The following is a 27975-nucleotide window of genomic DNA, read 5'->3' as shown; positions in this document are numbered from 1 at the left end:
CTCTTTCAGGGTCCACTGTCTGATTGCTCCCACTTTTTTGGCGGTTTTGCTTCACTACAGCGCTGCTTGTAGTGGCACGTCTGAACATGAAGGGCTTTCATGAACATATCACAATTCAGAATCCTAATCCTTTACTTACAGGATAAAACACAATTTCAGCATTTTCTTCAGAGCTTTCATGAGCGAGCTCCATGTAGCATTTCAACTATTCCACCCCGAAAGCACTCCCTCCGCTTAAAAAATATATATTACATCTGTTATCGCCTTTTATTTTAAACTGTAAGACAAGCAAGCAATCACAAGCATGGACAAGCCTGTCCTTCCAAGAACAGGATAAAATGAGGCCTCTTTCACATTTGCTTTTCAGTAGATGTTTTTAATAAGTAGCCATTACACATTTATCGACTACAGATGGAAAAACAGCTGACAGAGAAGATTTTCCTGGGAAATAAAACATTTCTCCTCTGAAGTGGTTCACCAGCCCTGACACCAAAGCACTTTTCCGTGTACTGGAAGCATGGTACGCTGCAACTGTCGACCCACTTACGGGTGCAGCAGAAGGTCAGAATCCATGGAGACACTTGCCAGACTTGTGCAGCGCTGTAGGTGCACTCTGGCGAGAGGAGCCGGTTCCTCACTCTTTGCTAAGCATTAGAAGAACATGGCACGGGCTTCTCCTCCGCTGGCAATCGATAGCTTCACCACACGCATAACACCGAGAACGGGAGACTGAGTGGAGGAGGATTTACTAAAGTTACCCCAGTCTGCTGGCAGGATGGAGGAAAGGAATATTGACGTACAGAACTCAGAATTACAATCCAAGATTCTATTCTCAAAATGTCCCACATCCTGTTACGAGGAAATCCTTTCTTCTTAGATTTCTAGACTCTAACACAGGTGAAGAGAGATGCCTTATACTTTCACCTAGAAAATAAAAACTTTAAATCTTAAGAGTTTAACACACAAACAATAGAGCGCTGCATTACACAACAATGGCAAGCTATGTAAAAACAGACGGATAGATATAAGATGTCACGACTGCACTCGCGATGCACAGAATAATACAGTAACCCATATGCTTTGTAGCATAAATTGTCTACCTCAGAAATGGCTTTCCACAGGCAGAGATCATTATTATTCAACTTGGCACTTTCATTCTTCTGTCAGCTTGACAAATGTAATGGATCAGTCTTCCCTAACTTCAATTGAACAACTAAGATGATTAATGTTTTCAGATTTATTAAGGACCATATTAGTCTGAACTGAGATTCTTTTTTCACAATATAAATAGAAACTTCATTATTGTTCTTGCAGGTGTGTAACAAAAAACAACATCAAATTCAGTTCCCATTCCCCTCTTCAGCACACTTTGTAAAAGCACTTCACAGCAATGCCCCACTGCAACCTTTTCTGAGCACTGAAGAGCAGTCACCACTGGGGCTGAGCAGCCAGGCAGCCATTTTGAATGTGCACTCAGCATCATATCTGCACTACTACCGATGCAGCTTAGGACATTTGTCCAAAAACTTTATCAAAGAAATTAGTGTGGAAGGCTAGCCACTTATATACAGTGTGATGACAACATTTAAATTTTTTCTCTTATGAGAAAGAGATTTATGATTTTAAGGATTCTAAGACCTCAGGAACAAGATCAATTTATTAAACAGTATCATACAGGAAATGATCAGTAAACTGTATCTGTGCATACTTTAAGGATAGTGTCTGAATCTAAAAATAAAGGGACTGGTAGAAACCAGAAGAACATCCATAACTGTATATGAAAATCATAAATTGAAAGTAAAATTTTAACAATCTAAACCAATGGCCACATTTAGAGGCGATCAAATATTTTCAATTGGTTATTTAAAGATCTCAAATGTATTCTCTGTCCCTATTATATTCTAAAAACGCAAACTGACCCTGAATGTTTAAATCTGTGTGGGTTCATTTGTTAATATAGAAGGGAGAAAACAAACTTCAGAATTATCTTACTTTAAATCACACAATATAGACAAAGTTGTGAGCAGAAAACAACCTGCTGTTTCTTTCCAGTTTTAAGCACTTCTAGGCTGTTGCCAATGTCATAGCAATTGTGTAAAATAAACTGCAATTTTGATTAGACATTTCTCAGTACATATAAGATTTTATTTCTTCCGTCCAGCTGAACCAACTGAACCAACCAAGACAATCAAAAAGGATTCCTGAGAACTCTTATCACTTAAAACACAATGGCTACAACTGCAAAAGCTTATCTTTCTCTTTTTTTCCCAATAATGGCAGAAACCAGAGAAGAAAATTGATAAAGCAATGCTTCAGAGTTGGCCAGAGTTGTAATTACCTTCTAAGTGAATATGGGTATCCAAGGAGACTGCTACTAGATTGCTACTGTCAAGTAAAATATGATGTTTTAAAAAGTGGTCATCTCTATTATCTGACTTTGACACTCAATGGAAACATGTTAAATTCCCTACAGATATCAGCCCCTTTGCAAATTGATTTCCCTCTCTGGAGGTCTTGTATATGAACACAACATTCAAGAAAAACAATAATCTTGGGATATTTGATGATTCTCCCAGTCATTTGAATGTGCTTAAGTGCTAAACAAATATCTTAATTTCCATACAGATAGTTGTATGTGCTTTGATATGTTCACTAATTCTTACTAAGCTAGCTTCTCCAGACATTATCTCACGTTTATTTGAAAATATATATTTTTTTCACACAAAAGCAAAGCAGTTATTTTAATTGTGAAGGATCTGAAAGAAATGTAAAAAAAAAAAATCCAAGGAAAGTAAATAACTGGCAAAGAAGACCGGGCTACTATTGATCTCAGTGAACACAGTCCAGTCTTTGCAGGAGTGCAGTGTCCAGACTGATTGGGAAACAGCTAGTGATTTATGAATGAAGCACAAACAATGACTATAAAAACAACCTCTTTCACATCAGTCAGGTCATCATCAGCTCACAGATTTTGAGTTGCCATTTTCTTTCAATTTAACTTAACTGAAATCTAAGAATATAAAATCAAGTTTTAAAAGGATAACTGTTTAAATGAATGCAAAATAAATAAATATTAGAGTGGGGTTATAAGTAACCTTATTATAAATTATTTATATATATATATATATATATATATATATATATATAAATAATGCTAAAATTATTTCTAAGGCAGCAGTTCATATTGAAACAATACAAAAATAATCAGTTTTTACATGTTTTTCCCTATTTATTCTGATGTGCCTGACCATTTGATAAAATTCTCACTCTCATAGTATATAATTTTGTGTAAATGAAAGTATATTGAAAATGATACTTGGATAGACTTGCAGAAACCAAAGTCAAAGTAAGCGAGTGACCTTTGCAGTCTGCAGACTGGAGACCTGGTTCTGTAGCACAAATAGCAACATGTTTATCTATGTATGGTTGTGCAAACCAAGTGTATAACCATGCTTCTATTGTCAACGTATACCTCTTTTAAAGCCTGACTTGCAAAGCTTTGTGTTTTATTCTCAATGACCTTCAGTGAATTTATGGGCAGAATAATCTCATCTCTTGTTACACTTCAGGTTCAGGACCAATCCTTGGTTTACGTGGATTTCCGTTACTTTTATAACAAGGCCGTTAGGAAGTCGAGGAGAAAAGCACAGGAGGAAGTAGGCTCACATCAATCCCACATTCCACACACATCCGTATGTGCTTAAACACATAGAGGCATTGATAACACACTCACATAACGGTATTTATTTCCGCAGAAGATGGATTGTCTCCTATTCTGTCGTATCTTCCGATTCCTGGCTTGCATTTGGAGAAACTCCCATCAGAGATTTAAGACAAGACTAAACAGAAGCTTTTTACAGCTTTAACTTTGTTATTCTAATGGGGGAAAAACTGCACATGAAATAAAATGTGTAGAATTGGGGCATACCAATCTGAGGAACACTGAACTTACAAGAATACTAATGCCACGACCAAACACACATTTTGAACCACATTCCATTACTTGATAGAGGTTTGACAGATTTCTTCCTTCTAGCTATTACAAAATACAACAAAATGTAATATTTACAGTCAATGAAATTAAATAAACCAGCACTGTAATTGATTTTAGTGGTTACAACCATACTGTAAAGAAAGTACATCACTTGATCAGAGACTTTATTTTTTAGTTAGACTAACTTCACTGCACACACCCAAGACCTGTAACAGAATCCTGGGTACATGCAGGCATTTCAGGATCAAATTCCTTAATGTGGTAGTGTAAAACAATACTTTTTTTTTTACCCTGTTACAAAAGATGAAGGGTTAATGGAAAACAATAGTGTGTAGCTACAGACGGTGAAACAGCCCCGCTTTGGCCATGTGCTCTTCTTTCCTCCTTGTGCCCTCCACCCAGATCCCCCTGACAAAGGATGCCCTTCTCCCAACACCGCTCTCATTGCATGTAATGTGCTGCTGATCACGACAAGGCAATGACATGCACAAGACTCTGTGTTCAATGACAGCCTTAGGACGAGCTTGTGAATGCAAAAGTAGTGGGCAGCTGTGCAAAAAGAAGCACACCTAACAAAAATGCCAGACACGATCAATCCACAGATCTTTAAAGGGCAGGATCTCTGGAACAAGAATGCGACTTTTCACCTCATGTGAAGGACGGCTACGGGAGAGAAGGACGAGTCACTAGGCAGTCGGCCGTGGTCCACCACCGAGATTTGCCACAGTCCCAGCTGCATAACAGCTCCTCACATGTACATGCCGATCAAGCACATAAACTGGAGGGCTAAGGGTTATCAATCTACTCCTTGCTGGATAAAACAAGTACTGAAAACAGATTTGTATTTTTTTTTTGTATCCTTGTAAGCTTTCTCAGCCGAGTTCAGTCTCAAAAAGGGTTAATTTGATTTGGCAAGCAATACACATTTGCCTTGGAATCACTGCCATTAGAAGGCAGCCTTGTTCTAGGATCTAGATGATAGCTGAAAAAAAAAAACACTGCTCTCTGTTCTCAACTGTGATGCACATTACTTAGCAGAAAAATGTAGGGTCCCAATATTTTTAAATAGCTTGTAAGCACGCCGCTTTGAACTGATGTAACTCAACGGAATGCAAATCACGCATTCAATGCATTTTTAAACAGCTACAATTATGTGAAATGTTATTTTATCTCTCGGAATAAATAGCTGTATTTAGGAATAACGTGACTCATATGTTTGGTCCCCTTTTTATTCCCACGAGGGTGAGAAATTAATTTGTAACACAAGGCATTATCTTTACAGCAGTAATTTAACTTTTGGTAATTGAATGTGGCTAGATGCAATATTCAGCAAGTCACCTCTGCTTAGTAATGCAAGGTTACTAACATCAGCCTTCGCCGTGGCTGTGTGAGGGTGAATACTATTCTCAGAAGCGACCCACTGAATTCTCCTGATAAACAGCGGCGAGAGCACAGCCGACTGTGCAACATTCCCTCAGTGTAGGCACACTGGGCATATAAGAGATTTACCGAGCGAGTTAAACAAGCACATCTCATGCCTGTCTCGCACCGCATCTCACAGCTGCCTTCTGTTGCCAGTCAACATGACCTTGCCACCAAATCCCAATTAAAATCCCATTCATTACACTACACATTCCATTATAATACACACGTGTGTCACTGCACAAGGACAGCCTGTGCCTGCATGGCTATATATTTTTGTTTTTCTCCAATTGGTCCTCAGAGCGGGCAAGATAAACAGAATCGCACACACACTTAAGATGTTGTGTTTTCTTAATCCTTCACACAGTTTGTCTACTTGCTGCTGGTACGAAGAGAAGACCATAATAACTCAAGTTTTTTTAAAGCGTTTCGCAATTCAAAACCAGGTTATTGCACACTCCAAGAGTTGTAGACTAAAAGGCACAACAACAGTGCACCACAAAACACTTCCACGGCCTAGGTACACCTCCCCGTGCCTTCTTTTACAGATACAGGAATTAAGCGGATAATTTGATTCCTACGGTGCTAAAGTCTGAAACAGCAGAACTATTACGTAGACTATAATAAGTATGGAAGACACAGTGCTATAAGAATGATTCTTACACATACCGATTGTAACCAACACATTAACCATCCATATAATGATGGAGAATGGTCCCAGTGTTTTCAGTCATTTCTCTTTGGGATGAACTTGAACAATACATTTGTCACGATAATCCTCCACTTTCCCTCCAGCACCGAAGGCATGCAATCTGATTTATGGAATGGATTCTCGTCCCGCAAAACGCTCTCCAGCAGCGTGGGGGTAGTATTCCATATCATTACAAGGCTACAAGGGCGAAGAGTGCCCAGCCCTACAATATGTACAGCAGCTAATAATCCTTACAGCTCCGGTGCACTTCATTGCAGTGTGAAACGCCTCACGCGAGTCTGAACTTCCACACACAGTCAAATGGGAGAAAGCAGCAGGAGAGATTGAAATATGTGCCTTTTCATTTGAATGTGATGACAATGTGGCCATTAGTGGTAGCCATCTGAGTGATCAATGCTTTACTACCTGCTTCTGTCCACAGGGGAGAATTCAGGTTTTGGGTATATCACAGATTCTTTGAAATGATCTGTACAGAGTAACTTACCTTCAAGGGTAACACTTTGATCTGACACACTTCACAGTTTTCTAGCTACTGGGACATTGAATAAAGTATAGGAAATTTGGAAGAATGTGAACTGGTTAACCTTGAAAGCCCTTCAACATATCCCCCCACTGTTTGTGTGATGATGTCACTCATCCATTTCTCCCCATCTTTGTGATGTGAATGAACTGTATAATATTTTGTTTTTGTCGATCCTTGTCATTTCAGGAAATAACACCACCACAGGATCGGTTAGTTGTATGTTATTGCTTGTTATGCTTCAGTAACCACTGTTATCAATATAGATACCTTGAAGTAATTGAAATATTGAAGCAGCTCTTTAAATATCTGCTAATTATGCTGAACCATACTGAACATCCAAAGTGTTTTTCCTAAGGTGATGTGCATTTGGATAAAACCAATGGCACTTAATCATCACCCCCTCCAAAAATTGTTAATCTGCAATCACAGCTCGGAACCTATCGCCAATACCTGCCATTTTATATTCGTAGATATGTAACATTGAGTGATTCCTCCATCAGATAAGATCATTGAGGTTCTTGAACTATGTGTTTCCTGAATTGAATTCTAGGGCATAGTTTGGGCAGCGTGCCCAGTCTCGATATCGTACTGGTCATCTACAAGCCTTCACTAATTAATAACAGTGCAAATATTTTTACTCAAACAACTTAGAAGCTTTTCAAAGCACAGTGTCTGATGTCATTGATTTTTTTATTCTGCCATTAAGTAAGATATTTCCTTTTTGGTTGTTCTACTTTTGCAATTTTTGCAATTTCTACCACGGTCTTCAAATCCTCAGGCACTCATGGAGAATTTTTTTTTTTACCCCAAAGTAAATGTGCAAAGTGATGGATCGTGATGCATCCCTACAATCTTATTCTCTATAAGCTTATGTAATTAAAGACAGTCGCCTACTATGCGATGAATAGCGAGAGATGAATGACAGCTGACTAATTGAACCTACTTCTGTGATTGTAAACACCCACAGCACACAAGCGGTACATTACTATCTGTGAGGGGACGTGTTCTTTACAAACTAGGTTAGGGACAGGATGCCTGGATTATGCTGTGATACTGTGACTCTCACTGGAGGCTGGCTGTAAATAGTAATGCACACAATATATAATACATGATGACAATATCTGAAAACTAGTACAACTAGACCTTTAGTTAGGAGTCAAAATAATGAAATAGTCTGAAAATAGTATTTTAAAAGGACATTTAGAAAAGATAATTAATTTTCTCATCTGGAAAAAGTAGGAAAATGTAATTGGTAATAGTACTTTACAAAACAAAATACTAATATTTTCAAGAGTACATTAGTGTACCAATAAATTATAGCATTACTTGGAACTATTACATTTACAAATTGTCTTTGCATTTGCATCCTTGTGCATTAAATATAGAAAAGCTCTATTCTAAACAGGTCTAGTATCATACAGTAACCTACTACTACGACGCACATTTTAGACTAGTATACCACTTAATTAATTAACAGCTTTGGTCTCTCATACACCCCAAGTTCCCATCACAATTCTGCTCCATGAAAAGTTCACAACAGCCAAAACACTGAATTCTTGTTTATGGGTCATGTCACTTGGCAATGCCACAGAGAGCAAACATAAATTACACAGGCTTTGCCAACAGGATGGAGTGCTGCTTTATTTTCCTTTAGGATGATGCTGAATGGATTATGAGGAGATTCTCTTTATCGTGTATCCAGGCACAATGTTTAAATCACTGGCTTTGTGTGTGAGTGCATCTCCATATGAATGTGCTTTTTCAAGGGATGCGAGTGACTCCTGCGATGTCAGGTGTTGCAGAATGCTGATTCACAGCCTGATAGGATCTCTCTGTACTTCAGGGCTCAAATCCTGCACAGGTAAAGAGGCCCTGAGGGAACAGGACAGTGTAGGCAGTGACAGCAGGATGACTTCCTGTCTAAGTTGACACTCCACCGCAATTCATCCTACGACAACAATATTTATCTGAGAGTATGCAGCAAATACTAGTTTTTGAAAGGTTCTCCTATATATATACTTATTTATTTATTTATTTTTTACATGTAGGCGCCGTCCTTCAGAAACTTGAATCTGTTTGTCAGCTAGAGGTTTTGGAAGAGGAACGTGTGCCACAGGAAGGTAAAAGTGTGCCTTTGAGCAGCATTCGAGTACTGGGCAGAAGGAGTTTATTTACAGCAAGTCACTTTAGCTGCTCTTTTTCAGCGCCGTGTTTAAAACCATATCAGGCCTATTAATAGCATCTGGGCCTGATCTCCTATTAGAAAGGAGACTGCATACAAACCATGCCATCTTCTGGCGCTATGCTGCAGCAGTTGCGTACTCTGTGTCAGAGCCTTTTTTAGTCGTGGCTGTGAGCACAGATTGCATGAAAAGGCATTGGGAGTGTAAACAAACACAGATGCATCACCATGGCACTGAGAGGAACACCAGAGTTATCTTTTTTATCCCATCTTCATTGTCAAACTACACAAAGCAGGACCGCACAGGATTCTGAAGGAAAACGGACACTTTCATTGCACAAAGACCACACAATTCCAAGTTGGTAAAACTTCGAAGTACTACATTATTGGAATAGAAGTACATCACATCCATCACACCCTCCCCTCCTCACTACCCCCACTCCCACCCTCTGTAGGACTGCAACAAACAGCCATTTTGAAAGTAACCATTCCAAATAGTCTAAAATGCAGGAAATAAACTCAACAAGATGTGTTCAAGAATGATTACAAAAAACAGGTGTTATTTAATTAGAGAAGCATTGCAGGGATGGAGCCTGCTGTAAAACATTTTGTAGTGTATTGCAAATTAGATTCTGGGATCAATCACAACAACCTCTGAACGGTGTCCCCATGGTCACAGGAAACAGTGAACAACATAATGAGCACCAACCAATGCAATTACTTTGTATTATATTCAGTTCTCAAAATGACATACTGTTACTCATACTTTATACAATACCAAATTATGTATTTTCTCCCTTTTATTTCCTTTCTACTATAATTTATGACAAAACAGTATTTGTTGCAACTTTTGTCGGTGTATTGCACCATTTTCTGGTAGGGAAAAGCTAGAATACATAACAAAGGCAGTCTAAGTGTTTATTACAAACTGTGGGGAAATGGAAATGTTTAATTTAACTAATTTGGGAGATTTGTGTTAATTAAAGGCTGAAATACAAGAATTTGCACACGTTTCTTGCTCAGTTGCCATGCATTAGCTGCGAGCAACAATGGTATTTTGTGCTGTATAAGCTGTGTTACTTAGGTGTGATTTTTGTAGACATTGCTGCAGGAAAAGTGACACTTCTGACAGCGTGGAACACTTAAATACAAAGGAAAAGGAGTTGATTGGGAAAAAATCAATCCATGAGTATGTTGTCCATAACATTTAATATTATTATTATACATAAACAAATGTATGTATGTGTGTGTGTGTGATATAGTAAGAAAAGCAAATCAATTCTATAACTGAATGCAACATTTACAAAAACAGAAGCAAAACGTATTTATATCACCACTACATTAACAGTATGTCTGTTACGTCAGTCTGTCAGACACTGCCGTTAATTTAATTCTTCTTTGCAAAGCATTAGGTATCCTACTGCACTGGCACTGATCTCATTTGATTTGTTTAACCAGGCTCCTTATGAAGTTAACGCTGATTGTGCATTCTAATATATTAATTTGGTAAATCAGGAAATACAATCAATTAGATGCTGAACATTATCTAAACCTACACATACAGTGTACTAATGCACATTTTTATGATCTCTTTTTAATTGCAGACCATTTGTGCAGACTATTATCTTGTAGTAAAATACATTTCCTGTGTTGTTGTTTTTTTTATTTTATTTGGCACAGGGCTGTTACAGATCCCAGAGGAATACCAGACACCAGTGTGCCTTGAATAAACTTGTTTCAACTTAAATACTTCCGTTAACGGCAATTTGAGAAGGGCATATTTTAGGTGTTACACCAGCTTTGCTTTGTATATATCCTTTATCATCAGACACCTGGGTAAAGAGCAGAACAGATTATTTCAGCAATATTTTAACATGATTACTAAATAATTAATTTCCTCTCATTGTTGGCTTGTCCCACTGAAAGTAGAAAAGCGTTCTAAATGATGAAAACATTATGAACAAATGTTTTATACTATGTCACACACAGCATATTTTGTGGATTTGGCACCTTTTACTTAATTTTATAAAACTCTTAAATATCCAAGGTTAATGTGTCAAACGTATGTTTCTCAAACCATTCAGTCTTATTTTAGTTTTGCTTTTGTTCATTCTCAGTTGCACCCAGGAGTAATAACCTGAGTGAGATTCTCATGATGGAATCTGAAAAGTTGATAAAAACATTACTACTGTTTGGATGGCCTCTTACTTAATCAACACTTGAAAGCAAATGTAAAATAACTTTAAAATGGAAAGCGGCATTAATTACACACTGATGAAAAAAGAAAGAAAAATGTTTGCAATTAAAATACTACTACTATTACTACTACTATTGGCCTTTTTCAGAGACCTAAGGGAGTCTGAGTTATGAGATTTTCAGGATCATGTTTTCATGACTAGATTTTTAATCACAATCTTTTGAATTGAGCTTTCCTCTCCCAGACACACACACACATCTATGTGCTGTCCAGAATCTCTAGTATTACTTTGGGTATGATTAATTGATCACATTGAAGCCAAACATTAAAATGGCAAGGCAGTTAGATATATTACTTCAAAAGCAGCCAGTGTTCAGTGTTTCACTCCAAAAATCTCCAGAGGGGCCCTAATACAAATACCTAATACAGTATCTGCCTTTGAAACAGAAGAATACAGGCATTCGAAACAGAGGCATAGCACTTGTTGCAAAACGTGACAATCTGAGACACAGGCCTTATCATTTAACTAATGTTAAGGTTGTAAAGGATTTTTGAGATATAATTTATCCTATGACCTACATATGATATTGTCCCATACGTAACACTTTTATAATTTTAATTTTTCTGATGATTATCTTGCATAACGGCAACAGAATTTCTTCAGAGCCCAGTACACTGAATAGTTACTTTGAATTTTGTATTCTATGCAAAAACTGGATAAAATCAGTCTTCAGCATTCAGCGGTGCCTCGAATAATTTGAAGATAAGATGTGGATACAATTATCTTTCACCCTGGCCTCCAAGGAAAACAGAAGCTTAGAGAATCAAATATTTTAACAGTGAATTGTCCCTTTTAACATGAGCAAAATCACTGGATTAGCTTGGAATACCTTAGGTGCACAAACAAACAGTCAGCCGTGGATAGTGCCTGCTTAAAAAGGCAATTTTTTCAAAGCTGCGGTTTAATGCTGATTCAGTCCTTGTCTTTGCGTCGCACAACAAAGGTTTTGTATTTTTAACTCCCTGTGCTTTAATGAAACAGGCTGCAGCTGCACAAGAGGCAATAATCTATTGGCAGTGTGGCGCTGGATTAACTAATTTTGAGTAACTTATTTTACACTGAACGGAAGAAGGGAGAAAGCAGGAAATAAAGAGCTAATTAAACTATATTAAACAACTATTATCCAACCTCCCTGTGTATGGGGATGCTGATCTGAATAAGCGGTTTAACTACATAATGGCTCGAGTTTATTTTCAGAACAAATGTACCTTCTCACCCAGTTAGATATCACCAGGCCTCTCCTTTATTGTGTCAGACGATACTGTTTTATAAACCAGGACAATTCCCCAGAGCCTTCCTGATAAATGCATAGAAAATAATCTGGAAGTTGTTTTCTTAATTGTGCATTTCTGTTTGGATAGGAAACATGGAGGGGGGTTACTAAGCCTTTGACACAACAGAATCAGATATGCCTGATAGTTTTAGATGAAAACAATGTAACTGTGTAGGTTAAATCTAGTTCATATTTGGATATTATTATCATTTTAAAAGTTACAATAGAATAAACAATGCTTTATAAATCAACATAAAATCACTATAATATATAATAGTTAAAGTGCTATGGATGCAGAAATAGTTTACTGAGATAAAATTATATAGGACCCTTGGCAGACATGACAGCATCTTGTGACGCCAGCCTGGCAAACAGGTGAAAGTTGGCCTTTGAAGAGGAACCCGGAAGCCTCCTGAGGAGTGGGAGAATGGAGATATCTCAGGACTGGTTACGGGATTATTTCAGGTTGAGTCTGGATAGTGTGCAGCCATTCTGCTAACCTGCGCCAGAACTCCCAGGACAGTTTGACACCCTTGAACAGAGAGCAGGATGTGCCAGCTCTGGGACCAGACGCTGAAACAGAAGAATCCCATAACCACCTGGAGGTCATGAAATTAAAGTACCATCAGAGCAGTGAACACCACAAGGAAGACCAAACCAGGGAAGAGACTTTAATACTGTGCATGATCCTCTTAGTCAAATAATAATAATAATAATAATAATAATAATAATAATAATAATAATAACAATAATAACAAAGGCTATTGATATTTCATACGGTGGAGGTTTACATCTAAGCTGTTAGGGAATTTGATTAGTCAATATTGAAGACCACTGATAGAATTTATTACAGTTAACCTTTAAGTGCCTGGGTGCAATGACTCATGAAAGTAATTGAAAATGACTCCTTTTGATGCCGTAGCATGAATCTGCAGCGTGACCCCTTTTAATTTTACCCAGCTGATATTTACATTCTTTCCTTACACAAAGGTTAATTTAAATGGTGCCGACTCAATCTGCTTCAATTGTGGGTTTTAGTGTCGGTTTCTGAGCCCTGAATAGGTGTTTCTGCTCAAAACAAAGTCTGGAATTATTTTTCCTGGAACTTTCACTAATTATTATCTCCATTGTGTGTGCTTTCCACGGTGGGGCAAACTGCCCAATCCTTAGTAAATTAATAAAATGGACAGTTTGCCAACTCTTGATGTTTGGGTATATATAACAGGAGTATAGCTTTTACCACCAGAAAGGCTACATTTTAAATGTGTAGGTTTAGTTAACTATTATTCACTTGTACTTGTATTCACTGGAACTTGTATTTAATTACTGTATCTTGGAAAAAGCAACATTTTTACTGTGATCAAACTAAAGTGTTGCATCAGCACCAGAGAGCACATTTCAAGAAAGCTGCAGTAATTGATTACAAAGACTTCTAGAAAGCAGTTCTGCCCAGATGAGGAGGGTCTACAGTCCTATATTAATCTGCAGACAGTGAAGGCGTCTTAGAAAAGCAATGCACTCCTTCCCTAGATTAGAAACACAGCGCAGACCTACTCGATGCCTGCAGGCCAGGACAAAGGCAGCTGAACAAAGTTTATCAACTGTTCCACTTCAGCCAGAATCACTTGGATGCATTACAGTGAGAGATTATTTTTTATATTCTTCTTATCATTCTTATAATGATTAGCAGTAATATTGTGGTACAGCTTGTATTTCCACCATTGGACTTGGCTGTACTCTATTTTCCCCAAATAAGTGGAAAAACATGAAGGTACAGTACCAGCAAGCAGAAGAGCAGCAGCTTGTGCAAGAACAAGTAGCTATTAACAGAGCATAACCCACTTATCTCCCTCTGAAATGTTTCTCTGCCACCCTCTCTCTCTCTCTCTCTCTCTCTGAAGGCAAGATTTATAATAAAGAAGCAGAAAGTAACAAGACATATATTCTTGCATTAAAATAGGCCTACGTTAATGCAGAGTGGGGGGGGTATATATGTATTTTTCAACATCTATTTAAAATGCAGATAAGTGGCGACTGACAATGGTTTGCCACTACAAAAAGGAAATCCTTGAATCACACATCAGCACCCACACGCTCAAATGCATATAAAAGGAAACAAAAATAAATGCTCTGAAAGGTCTCCACACTGAAAGGGGACTTAGAAATCCGACTTAAAACCCATGTGGGAAGGATTCAAAGCTTTACCAATCGTTTATGTAATCAATGTCCTGCAGTACAATTAATACTTATGTACGTTGCAATATCATAAAAAGTAAAGAAAAAAATAAAGTGCTGAATTAAGTTGGCTGGGAAATGTACAATCATGCTACATCTACAGTTAATGTTTTGATAAGCTCATTTAAATATTTTATTTTACCGGAATTCGGATTAAATTTAGTAAAATACATAATTAAGCATAATTTGCATTCCTTTTGTCATTCCACTGGTATGCTAACTCTAAATCCAATGTTAATTTATTTCCATTGTATGAAACTTCCCTCACTGTTTCCTCCTTTGACAACAACACTTCTTGAGTCTTACTATCTTACCCACAATTTATTTCAAAGCTGACATGGCACCCTGAATCCAATGCCAAAACAAAATAAATAGCCTAACCACTACCATTAGTGTAAATATCTTAAAAACTCTCCTTATTGTAGCTACATTATTCCAGAGAATAGAAGAGATTTGTTTCCACACGATTTGCAGGCCCATGCAAACTTGACATATGCATGATATTTAATGGTGGTTTTGCCTTATATGGAAAACAATATAAATTATCGCTGATTCTTTTGTTGAAAGCAAATTACTTAATGTGACTTGACCGAACATTAACAGGATAATGGCAAGAATAAAATCACAGTACTGTTACACAGTACACAATTGTTATTATTGAATCATATCCTTACCAACATAAAAAGCTCACAAAACCTGTGCCTAACAAACAGATATTAGTTTACACTGAGAAATGTATTTGGCCTGCTTCAAACTGAGATACTGTTTTGTTCAAAAAGACTGCACTGGTGATTATATACAACATGCAGATTCATACATTTTCAGTTTAAAATTTAATAGTTTTATATGTATTTTTGTATATAACTGATGATTATAAATGTATTTTTCGGTGTTCTTGAAAGGAATTGGTGAAGTTGTTGACATTGCGCCAACAATCACAATCTGATGGTAACCATAGCTTAGTCAAGGAATATATAAAATAACATTCATCCCCCACTGGTTAACACCTAAAACATGATAATAAAATAAACTTTCACAAGAAAATCATATCCTTTTTTTAGAAAATATTATTTTATTAGAAGCAACCCATGTATGGCATTTGAGAAAAAACTTGATAAATGTTTAATCAAGGCCTTTATCGTGTAACAATAAATAAAAGATTAGTAACTAACCCGGTTAATAGAAGAGAATGCAAATTTACACAACAGTCAGTATAGATTCGTTTAACCAAAACAAATTCAAGTGGCCACCAAAACAAAACCAAAGAGTGCTGATTTGGCCCTTACTGCAGAATATTCCTTATGGAGTTTTGGTGTGGAGCTCTTGAAAATTCTCTCATTACCCCCGGCTATAGTACATGCTGATTATGCACAGAAGAAATATCTTGGGGTAATCCGCTGACCAAGGCTTTCCACAGTTTGCATAGGTGAACTGGTTAACTGGCACCGCTTACGGCTAGCAGACATTTTGTCAAGGAAGTTTTAATTGAAATAGGTATTTGTAGAGGATAGCACAGTTTTTGGTTCTATTTCTTCCCTACAAAAACAAATGCTTTGCAATATAGCTCACTGCTGCAATTATCAACCTTGGAATCCTTTTTATTTCAATAGCATGCAGAGAAAAACAAAAACTGAGGATTTGCTTATTCATGGTAAAGTCAGTACACAGACTAAATACTAGAACAAAGCTAATTATAAAACTTCATCATATTACAAAGGACTTCAATTAAAAACAGGGATTGCTTTTATATGGCTCTGAAGAACACACTGAAAAGACAGAAGCAAAGAGAAATGCTTAGTCTGAAAAAGCATGTGTGAGTGAGAAGCAAGATTTCAAAATGTCCTCTATTTTTTCAATACAAATACCTTTATGAACAGTTACAGAAAAACATAAAAGTCTGCCAACAACATGCATAAAGCAGGCTCTCACAGGCCAGCTGAGATTTAGCACGGTGATGTCAAATGGCCAGGACAGGCTCTGAGTCAAACATGGCTGAGAGGAACGAGCAAAGGCAGAAAGAAGAAAATAAAAATGGGAAAATAAATGACTTTGTGCAACTCAATGTACATATGGCTTCTCCCAAGCTGGTATGTAATAAAATGCGTTGCTAAGATACATGCTACTAAGGAAGTTCATTAAAGGAAGCTTTGAACAAAGCTGCCAGGCTGCTCTTGCTTTTAAAGACCACTATCATTTGGTGTTGTCCCTTGTGCTCATAATTAGATTCCTCTGTGTACAAGGCTGCACTCCATTCAATCCACTCATTAAAAAGCAAAGGCTCTCCAAATTTTACATTCTGCCACTGAAATTCAGCTGAACTCATTTCTTTCTGTACTTTTATGGTTGTAAACCATTTAAATGAATCAGCTTTTTGCTCCTCTGACTTTCATTTTAGAAATTTAGAAATGCACGCTTTCTTTTTTGTGTATTTAATTCCTGCGGTGCAGCAAGCGAACATCTCTCACAAAAAGCAGCAAAAGAGATCCAGAAATATTGTAAAGTTTCTCTTGATATCTTGATATCGCACGCAAGATTAATGTCAAGTGTTTACTTAGATAAACAGGAATTCAACCAAAGCCAAGAATATCACAGAAGTTGCAAAGCTCTCAATGTTGAAAATAAGTCTGTCACGCCTTGAAACGGATATGTAAACTTCACTGGAAATGACATTTGGGGAGATTCCTGTCAACATACAACTATTCCAAAACAATGTTCCACACTATGCGAATAAAACACAGTTCCATATGTAAGACTCATCACAGTACTGCAATTTCTATGAAGTCTGGAATAAACACTTAAAAAGCAAACATGTAACAGCTTTTAGTTTAGTACTGGGGTTTAATGTTATACCAAAGTACAAATAAGAAAAAGTAAAACAGAAGCATTAACACTGCAATTTTCAAAATATCAGCGAGATTTTAAAACTTTTTTTTTTAAAGAAACCATGCCCTGGAGTAAATATATATTTCAATTCTGCTTTACACTGGGAGAAACAGAACAGCTGACAGTGGAGAAGAGACAGAATTGGGCTAGTTTACCTTTGATGAGGTGGAAACAAAAAAGACTTTGCCGTTATAAAGTCTATTCTAATTCAGTGCACTAAAACACTAAAATGAACTGTGCTAGGTCTGTTATTTCCTTTAGAGAAGCATGGTTATTAGGGTACAATGGTCCCTTTTACTATTCAACTCAAGAAAAAGTAGCTCGCCATGTACTCCCACATGCTGTCCAAGGAGCTTTCATATGGATATAAATTTGATCAAATTCAGGTGAGCTGTCCGGATTTTAAAATACCTTGTTGCAAAAGAATAGTTAATGGCAATTTCTGTCTGACAAGAACAGGTGTCCTACAACTGAATACAGAATACTGTAATAAATCCCCTGCTTACCGAAATAGAAACACTGTGACTTATGTCTCAAGTATAATTATTAAAGGTTTGGACAAATTTTCTACAGAAGATGCCCTGAGGTTCCAGTTCAATCTAACACACCACATTATACGAGTAATGCTCCAATACAGGAGCAGAAATGGAGGGCCATTTTCTGAAGTATTGCATTGTTTTAAGCTAGATAACAGTCAATCCTCAGCTTTCACTTCTTGTAGATCACATTTCCTTGAATTACAAATGTTGTGAATCTTTTTATCCACCAAATTGCATTCCAAAGATGGATATTAAGGCTTAAGATTTAATTATGGAATTACAATTACTATTTTTAACTATGGTTAAAGCAGAGTTGCGAAAAAAAATATATATATACAATTATGTATGTATACCGGTATATTTTGGTTTGTTCTTGCATCCATTCATTTATCTCTTTTGTTATTCCAAGCATACATCTTTTCATGGTTCTTTGTGTCATCCACACGTTCTGTATCATTTTTTGCATTAAGTGTCCAGGTTTCACACCCATAAGTGAGCACTGGTAGAATGCATTGATCAAATACTCTCTCTTCAATCAATTTGGTAAATTTTCTTTCAACAGTCATGCAAAGAGCAGGGCCCTAATTTTAGTTTTTATTATTAGTTTCATTATTATTATTATTATTATTATTATTATTATTATTTGAAGGCACTAGTTCTCTCCAAGTCATTTCCACAATGCTGAAGAATCCCTTTGCTTAACAGTTTCTCCCCTTGACTGCTAGGGACTGTAGCTTGAACCAAGCCGCCCACATCAGCACTTTTTGTATGACACTCTGGAAATTGCTACAGTACAAAAATAAGTAGTCATTACTTAGAAACTAAGCAAAAGGTTAAGGAGTATCAGTTATAAGTATCACAAAAACACTGTAGTCCACAACCTAAAAAGAATAACAACCTCAAAAAAATGTAAAGGACGTGATGTTTGTATTTTTTTTTTTTCCTGAAAGGACTTATGATAAAGTGGACAAAGGTCTTCACTACACTCCTTCAGGAGTTTTCCCTCAGGCCACAACATAAATTATCTACCTAAAAGGTCAATAAAACTGGAAACCTTTAAAGAAGCCGAACTATTCATGGATTGAAAGAAACTTGACATTTCTTTATTTTCAGCCTGTTCTATAAATCCAAATGCTTGTCTAACCTGCAGGATTCTTTAGTTGAATACACATGTACACAGCACAGTAACAGTGCGCATGTTGAAGCTTCACAATACTGAACTCTTTACTTTAAAAAGGAGATGTTTACTGCCTTACACTAATAAATATTATATATATTGATAAAATTAACATGAAAACAATTCTGTGCAAGGCCTTAACAAGAAATGAGAGACATACAAATCCTATGCATTGTCTTGTGTGCACTTGCAAGAATTCACAAAACTCTTTGTTGATGGATGCCCTTGACTTGCTCTTCCAGCCTCCATCTCTGCACAAGGCCTTGAAATCGCCAGTCAGAAGCTGCAGTTTGTTCCTAATGCTGAGACGTGCTTCCTCTCCCTGTACAATACCTCAGCTCTGACTGAAGCCTGACTTGTTCAGGGCTGGCAGTATGCTGCAACTCTACCACAAGCAGTGTACTTAACACGCAGCACCAGAAAAAGGAGCTGTCGTGAAGCTTGAATGGTATAACCTATAGAACGGCACTGAGCTCCACACAATGGCAGCATCTGCATACAGCTCAGCAGGCCTGAAGAATCATATCAATACAAGCAGCTGAGGGAAGGACGTCAGCAAGCGCTGCTATTACCATAAAGAATGAAACACCTCCTATAAAAGGACTCACTTGATCTGAAAAATCTTCAGCAATTCTACCCCGATATGAAAGACCTGACAGTCAGCAGAATCCTACAGCAAAAAAAAATCACTTTACAAACAAACAATATATGCAAACTTCTCTAATTTTTATACAGCAGACAACAAAGCTGTATCAATGCAATATAAAGAGTGTGCATCTCCTGCAAATCTACTGAACAGATTAACTGAATTGGGTTTCATTGGACTGGAGGATATATGACTAATTTATTATGTAGCTGTAAATAAGGTTTCATAAGGAGTACAAAATCTACATTATACATTTCCGAAGGAAATAATTAAAAACAACTTCAAAAATAACTTAAGAAAACAAAACAAAACTTTATTTTCTGTTGTAGTAAGAATGTATGAATATGTTAGGTATGCATTAACTGAACTATTCACAGGCATCAACAATTTGAACAACATGATATGTGGAACACCATAAAGGTTGCTTAATCTTTGGAGGAGCAATAATCAAAGATAAAGGAAAGCAATAGCTGTACTTCATAATGTCATTAGAGATGCCCTGCTTTTGTGCATTGCACAATGTTGAATTTATTCTATTAATCTCTGCATAAAGAACTATTAACACTGCTGCATTAATTCTATACTATCCTCTCCATCATTAATGTTTGTGTATATTAATTATCATTTCTTATTTTATTAGAAAGTAAGAAAGCAAGCATTCTAGTAAAAAGATTGTTGGAAGTAGTTTGACAAAACAACACAACTTTCAACTAAATCAGCTGTTGAGTTGTATTGTTCACTGGCAAAATAATTGCTGAAAACCAATTAATTTCAGTGGACAGCACATTCAAGATAAAATCACATATATATATATATATATATATATATATATATATATATATATATATATATATATATATAGCCTATATATTTTATATATAACAAATTGGTAATTCTCTGTTAAATACATGAGCAGGGACAAGGAAATGGGGCAACCCTTGAAATTAATCCCCTGTCTGAAAGACAAAGATATGTTAGCAAAACTTTATAAACCTCTTGGATAATCATCCCAGCCAGCTCTTCTAATGAGGCATCATGGGATTACAGGATTTATTAGGAGGCTTGTCTTAGTGAAGAAATTCACAGTCAATTACAATCAATTTTACCATACTGACAGCAGGTGTCTTAAATGGCTGTGATATCAAAAGGTAGAGCTTAATGAAGGTTAGCCTGGATGTGTGGAGGACTTCCAAAGCCTCCACTATAACTGGGTATATAGCGGGCAGGACTGGAGAAATTGTGAGAATGCCATCTCCATACTCTGCAAACTCGACACAGTGTTCCCAGTCTTCTGGTTAAAAATTTAAATCACTGAGTTTAAGATAGAGAACTGTAGATGTTATGTTAGATAATTCATCATCAACATTGTATATAAAAACTGCTACAGGGGGGCAATAAGCTGATATGTAGTAAAAGTAATACAAAAGTACGCTAATGAGTTACAAAATTAAGAACACAGATTGGTTTGCTTTCTTTGATGTATTGTTTTCTTCATATTTACATTAACACAATATGTTTGCTAATAATAGCTGAGCTTTCATTTGATTAAAAACTACAGTGCTTTGAAATAGGGCGGCAGGACTTTCCGACATCAGAAATATCCAGACCAATGGAGTTGTAGAGAGAAGATAAATATTTTGCTACCATAAATTACTACCGTGGCATTGTATTCAAATTAGGGCTTCTGAGTTTCCATGCGCGTTTTCTACTCTTCCCTAAGTATTCAGCTGCTATCTGTTGATAGCTTTAGCTCTACTTCTTAATTTCCAAGCAGAAAACAGGAACTGCATGCAAAAGTGAGCAGAACATTTTAATGAGCGACTAATCTAGTATAATGAAAAACAAATGTTTAATGCTGGACACACCTTATTACAATCACTGTGCAAACTATTCTCTTTAATGAGGATCAGTCAATTATTAAAATTATGCACTCTCACTTGCATGCGGTTTCTACTTTCAACATGTAAATTAAAAAAGTAAGGCTTGTCCAATTTTGAAAGACATTCTTCTTGCCATGCAGCCAGCAAGAACATGTACATTTGTTTCACATATTCATTGCAACTACTTGTGCTGTGCCTCTTCTGTGGAATTAAATTAACATCACCTTAAATGACCAATTTAAAATAATTTTAAAAAGCTGTTTATAGAAATTTACTGTGCTTGAACAGAGTGAAACTTCTGCGTCGGGCTTTGATCTTGAGTTCTGATCTACACACACACACTTCAGCCTGTGAACTAAAATACCAGACTGTTTATCCTCCAAAAATAAGTGTAGGATTCCTGCATGCCTTCCCAGAGGATTCGTACACAAAGCCTGGCACCCAGGTTCTTGGTTCTTCAGTTATCTTAATTAAATGGCAATGTGCCAAGACGCTCACAACAAGAGTATAAATAAAGTGATAAATCTCACTTGAATCTGTAGGTCGTTTAATTGGTCACCTATGTGGCGTGTTAGGGTTGTCCTGGGAAAAAAGCAGCCTATGTGATAGTTTCATTTGAAAGGATGTTTATATGGAAGGTAAAGCTTAATATTTCCAAGTAACAGGATTACCTGTGAACGACCTTGTTTTAAATACGCGGCCTGTATAAAAAGAGTACAAATACTGGACTCGGATAATTGCATGTAATTACCATTACCAACAATGCTAACAACTAAGATCTAGTAGTCAGCAACCCCTTCTGAACCGAGGTCATTCAGTTTCTAACCATCAGGTAATCGCGATACTCTTCAGCCAACGTAGGATTGAGTCTGTCTCGCAGTTTTACAGCCTACACACATGGTCAAGCTGCATGTGAATGCTTGCCACAGGTAAACACGTTTAGGCAGCTGTTTGAACCTGTGCATGCATTTTTGTAAACAGATTGAAGTAAATCAGTCTTGACAGGATGCTGAATTGCTCCTCAGCAAAGATATACTCAGCCACTAGTTTGCTCTCCTTTGCACTCACAGCTGATCTCTCTCTCTCTGGCTTTCTCTGGTTTCTGTTTGTCATACCATTTTTTTTTTTTTTTTTAACAACCTCAAAAATGTCCAGCGGAGATATAAATAGAGAAAGGCAATAAAAAAACTATGATAATGTTTATGTCAGTGAGTAAATGTTTATTTATTTTAATTTTTGTACCTACATCTCCTGCTATATTGTGTGCAGCTGTATTAATTAAATAGGATAGCTGTGTTAGTAAAGGCAGAATCCAAATAAATAAGTGATGCACTTAATCTGCTTACTGGGAGCATGAGGATAAGCTGCAAGAAAATGACTTAATGAGGAAGACATGTGATTTGCACATTTAAGAGAGAAAGTAATCCAAATAGTTATTTTATAAAGGCTGTCTTCAAAGAAACAGGGGTTCGTTTATTTACACAAATAATTAAAGCTCATTACTACCTCATTTAACGGCACAGGTAAGCACACAGACACCCATCAGTTTGACTGCGGAAACTACAGTCTGTATTAACATATATGGACAAACCTGGTTTATTTCAAAACATTGAAAAATATTGGCAGTACAGAGACAGAAGTAATGCTTAATAACCACAGACCGCAGCAATTGTTAAGCCCTGGTTCATTTTAATTACAGAAATCAACCAAAACAAAAGTAACATACCTTTAGATATATAAGCAATATTAGAAATAACAGCCAAAAACAATGTCACGAAGACGGCTATAGCCAGGCTCCTACAAAGGGATTAGATAGTTTTGCATATCTCCCTACTTAGTAGAATATGTGTGTTTGTGGCATCCTAGATTAGACAACGTTGATAGCTGTGACTAAAATATTTTCAGGGAAGCTTTTGAAGCCCCCAAGCTAACAGGGCATAATATAAACTGGTTTTATTGTGCAGTGGGATAATTTACATTTTGTTCAATTTTTTCACTACATTAATTTCCATGGTTTTGGGCGCTCTGTGTGAGTGTGCATTCTTATTAAGAAACTTTCAAACTGTAAAATGTCTCTGATAAATTACCAGAAGCGCATAACTGATAATGTATGCTATTGAGCTTCTCTTATTTCTCTGCCTGTAACTTCAGTGTATTTCAAATAATAATGCACAACTGTCTTTGATGTCCATGCAATCAGGCGAAGTAAACAATAAAATAAACACAAAGATGACATTGTCACACATGTGAAACTATGTCCATTGAGATGCTATGACCACCAGGTATATTTGTAGTCAACAGTAAGTCTCGGTAGTTTGTACAATGCTTACAATTACACAAAGGTTTAATGTCTGAAAAACTCAAGTAGGCCCACACCATAATGGCAGATGCTAGATGGTTAAAATAACTTCTCACTGAAGTCATATATTTTTCATTTAAATTTGACTGCCTTGTGTTTGTAAGATGCAAGACTGCCTGTTCAAATAACAATATTGGTTTCTTATAAACAGATCCTCCAGATACTGCCAAATCATTCAGTATCTACAGTGTAGTTATTCTAGTTATTCTAGGGAGGTAGGGGCCTGATCGACCCTATTTTCTTACACTTATTAATAATTGATTTTGCTGTAATTCTTAGAATACAAGACACTCGTGTCAGCTTTTAAAACTTTGGCATACTTTCTGTAACTTTATTACTTCAGCTGTTGATGTTTGTATAATATTTACCTTTTGCCCATTGTAAACATACACAATGTTATAAAGTTGCACTATAGTATTATCAATGTTTAACTGCTAAATGTGTAACTTATCTATTAAGATACATATTTAAATATATAGACCTATATACCGAGAGAGATAGGGGTGATAGGGAGAATACTGATTAGCACCTTTGTATGTGCATGCTTATTTAAAAAAATGAATCTGAAATTCAACAAATTAATTCCACAGTATTACACAGAATGCTGTAATAAAACGCCCAAGATGACGTGATAAATGCTACCAGACGAACTTTTATCCTGAATTCAGTGAACAGAAAATAAAACTAATCACACATTCGTTGCATTGCCTTAAGACCTAATTATAACAATCCAGCAGCATTAAAAAACAGTCAAGCAGTTCTTTGCACTACATTATCTTGCAATGGTTTACTTCTATTCAAATTATTAATTGCACATTTTATTTTTTCAGGTTTTTGGTTCTACTATTATTAAGCACTATATCAATATATGCACACGCACACACACACACACACAAAAAACGTGTACAAGTGACCCCATCGTGCACAAATCTGAAATAGTCATGTGGCAGAAAACTCAACAACTTGCTCTGGCGTCTAAAAGCACACATATTGGAAACTCGAGGTCATATTTTGCTAATAAAAAGCCCCCGATTTGGTTGTACCCAGTGATTAAACATCCCTGCGCGGTGCTGACTCGGGCTTTCTCTCCATCCCCCCTCCCCTCCCCCCTCATCCTCCAAAAACAGCATCAAAGCAATCAAAATGGTAATGTTCAGCATGAATGGGGCCCCATCCCCCACCGTGAAACTCTGCAGACTTTTCTCCATGTTAGGAAGAAACCAACACCCCTTTCTCTCACAAAATGGAAGCTTCCACTATCAAACTGGAGTGCTTGACAAAAAAAAAAAAAAAAGCACAGAAAACACCGTCCAAACACTGCCCCCCCCCCTCCTCCTCTTCTCTAAATGTGGAAAACTACGAAAAAAAAAACAAAAGCACATGTCAACCCTGTGTCTGTTTCCGAAAGGCCGCTTCATTGGGCTTCAGACGCCTTTAATTACTGGGAGAGGAAAAGGGGAAGCAAGGCGCTGTTCAAGTGCTGAAAACTGCATTCCAGAGGAAACGCGATCGATTAAACTTAAGCAAAGGCAGTGCCTGCTACTCCATGTTGTAGCATGAAAACAACCGTGCATAAAGCATTGCGATTTCGCCTGAATTTCTGATTGATTGAAGCGATTGCTGCCCCCCTGCCATGGCCACTCCAACTTTATTAATTCAGCAGCCAGAGAAACTAAGCGAGGGACGGGAGTGCGAGTACGACTTGAGCTTTCAATGGCATCTGGCCGTGGTGCTGAAAAAACAGCTCCTCTTGTGCAGAGCAGGCGCTGCTCCCATCACACCCGGCCGCTCTCGGCTGCATCGGCGCAGGCATTGTGTTTTTATAGCAAATAAAAAGTTCATTTTGCGCAAAGGGTGGAAGGCAGATGGAAAAAAGTGAAAGTGGGCAAAGCCAAGTCGAATCAAACGCGAGCACGTCAGATGTGAGCAAGAAGAAATCACATCTAAACAGCATAAAGTCGTGCATAAGTCTGGGTAGGGATGTGAAATAAAACCCTCGTCGCAGCCCGTTTAAATAGCTCGCATGGGTGTTATTTCCTTTCCAAATGAGAGGTGGGAAAAAAGTGGCTATTTTAAGATCTGTTCCTTTCACACACTCCAGAATCATGTCGACCTACTCAAAATGGACGCTAAATTTTTCAACATTTCATATGTTACACAACTTAGAGTGGAGCCCAACAGCATCACAATGCCGATTGAAGACTTTTCCAACACTGTGAACAAACTCACCCGGACCATGCATACATTTAAATACTTTTTTGTCTTCTTTATATAAAACACCATCCGTCTGGAAGTTGACGCTATTGTACAGCACTACTACACCACGACACAAAATAAGGACATTTTTCCAGCCAGATCTACACATTCAGAGATCCTTACTTGTTTTTCGCTAAGAGCTGTTATTCTGCTTTGCCTTTCGTGCAGTTGTTTCTTAAGCTCCCCATTCTAAAATGAAACAAAAAAAACACAATCAGTCTAATGCAAAAAAAAAAAACTGTTGAAAAACAAAACCTAAAGCATGCTCGGGTGGATCAAAAAAACTTAAACGAATACATTGCGGATTTCTGCAAAGTCACATTAAGGACAAAGCATTGAAACCACCGCTGAGTTAATGGGGGAGAAAAAAAAAAAGAGGAAAAAAAAGATGTATGCTGATAAAGTTTTCCACTCACTCCGAATACGACTGCCCTTTTTAAAAAGCCATAACATTGCTGTAGGAATTTAAATTTACCTGTGGGTCCTGCTTCATCTGTGCAACTAGTTTCTAAAGAGAAAAAGCATAAAACAAGAATTACAAAAGTGTTGCAAGTTAGTATGTAAGGGAGGAACAAAGCGCCGAGCAGACACTGCAAGTCAGTTTCTTGCAGCTCATAAATATTCAAGTCTCGTCCTAATCTCTACACAGAACCACCGCATTATTACTTCAAATCCTTGTTGCTCGACAAAAACTCAAGAAATTGCCAAACTACTCTAAAAAGTGCAAAAACCCTTCCTCCTCAAACCGCATGTTATGTCCATCCCTCGATATTTGATCGAAACAGAGCAGATCGCACACTTATTCCCAAAGAATGTAAACCTTTCACGTTTGATCCCATCCGATTTTTTTTCCTCTCGCTCTCATTCGTTCAAGAGACCCATAAGGATATAATAATATTTTTTATATACCTGATGACACTGGATTTCCACTTTCAACGCCTCTTGCAGGCCCTGTAGTTCCATGGCGTGACTTTCAAAGCACTTTTCTTGCACTTTCGAAGCAATCGCGACCAAGTTTGCGAAAAATAAAGAAATTTGAAAAAGCGACAATAACAATCGAAAGAAGAACTACTCAGTCTGCAAAGCAAGTTCTTGCCTCTTTACTGGGAATAGGACTCATCACTCACTTTACGCCACTGTGTAAAGTCTCCCAAAGACGGCGTAAACACTTCCGCACTTGGACAGATCCACTTCTAAAATATCCCCATCGCGACGTGCCCGACCCGGGAGGTCATTATTTCATCCTTTCGGTAATTTTGAGTTGAAAACGGGGGACTAGATTTTGTCCGAGTGCGCGGCTTGATTTCACTTTGCCTCGGGAAAAGTTGCGCTTCGGCTGTCAATGCTAATTCGAAAGTTCCCGGATGGAGCAGTGAAAGAAGCACAGAACTCTCCCCTTGTCTGTCTTTCTCTCCCTCTCTCTCTTTACACATACACACGCTCAGTCATGCGCACTCCCCGGCATCCACACAGGCAGCTCTTAATATTGCAAGCGAAACTATTTAAGAAACTCTAAGGGTGTTTACATGCCTTCCATCATGTTTTACAGAGATGGAAAAAATACAGATACAGTATTTGAGTGTGTCAAGATACGTTGCATGATAGCACGTTGCAACAAATGTAAATCAACATGTGT

General features: G+C 37.2%; 1 protein-coding gene across 2 annotated transcripts in view; it reads right to left on the bottom strand.

Moving 5' to 3' along the window:
• phf21b (PHD finger protein 21B) overlaps positions 1-27729 on the bottom strand; it is an 83162-nt gene extending 55433 nt beyond the window's left edge. Inside the window, exons 1-3 of one of the 2 annotated variants that reach the window (XM_066724230.1) lie at positions 27249-27729; positions 26815-26847; positions 26463-26528 (exon numbers count right to left, since the gene is read on the bottom strand). In XM_066724230.1, coding sequence (XP_066580327.1) covers positions 26463-26528; positions 26815-26847; positions 27249-27302 — 153 coding nt within the window. In that variant the 5' untranslated portion in view covers positions 27303-27729. The remainder of the gene's footprint in view (positions 1-26462; positions 26529-26814; positions 26848-27248) is intronic. The other variant, XM_066724231.1, reaches the window with a different exon arrangement.
• Positions 27730-27975: the final 246 nt, after the last annotated feature.

This window comes from Amia ocellicauda, chromosome 15 (genome assembly GCF_036373705.1).
Source record: "Amia ocellicauda isolate fAmiCal2 chromosome 15, fAmiCal2.hap1, whole genome shotgun sequence".
Classification (NCBI taxonomy): Eukaryota; Metazoa; Chordata; class Actinopteri; order Amiiformes; family Amiidae; genus Amia; species Amia ocellicauda.
This window is presented reverse-complemented; position numbering and strand designations above follow the sequence as displayed.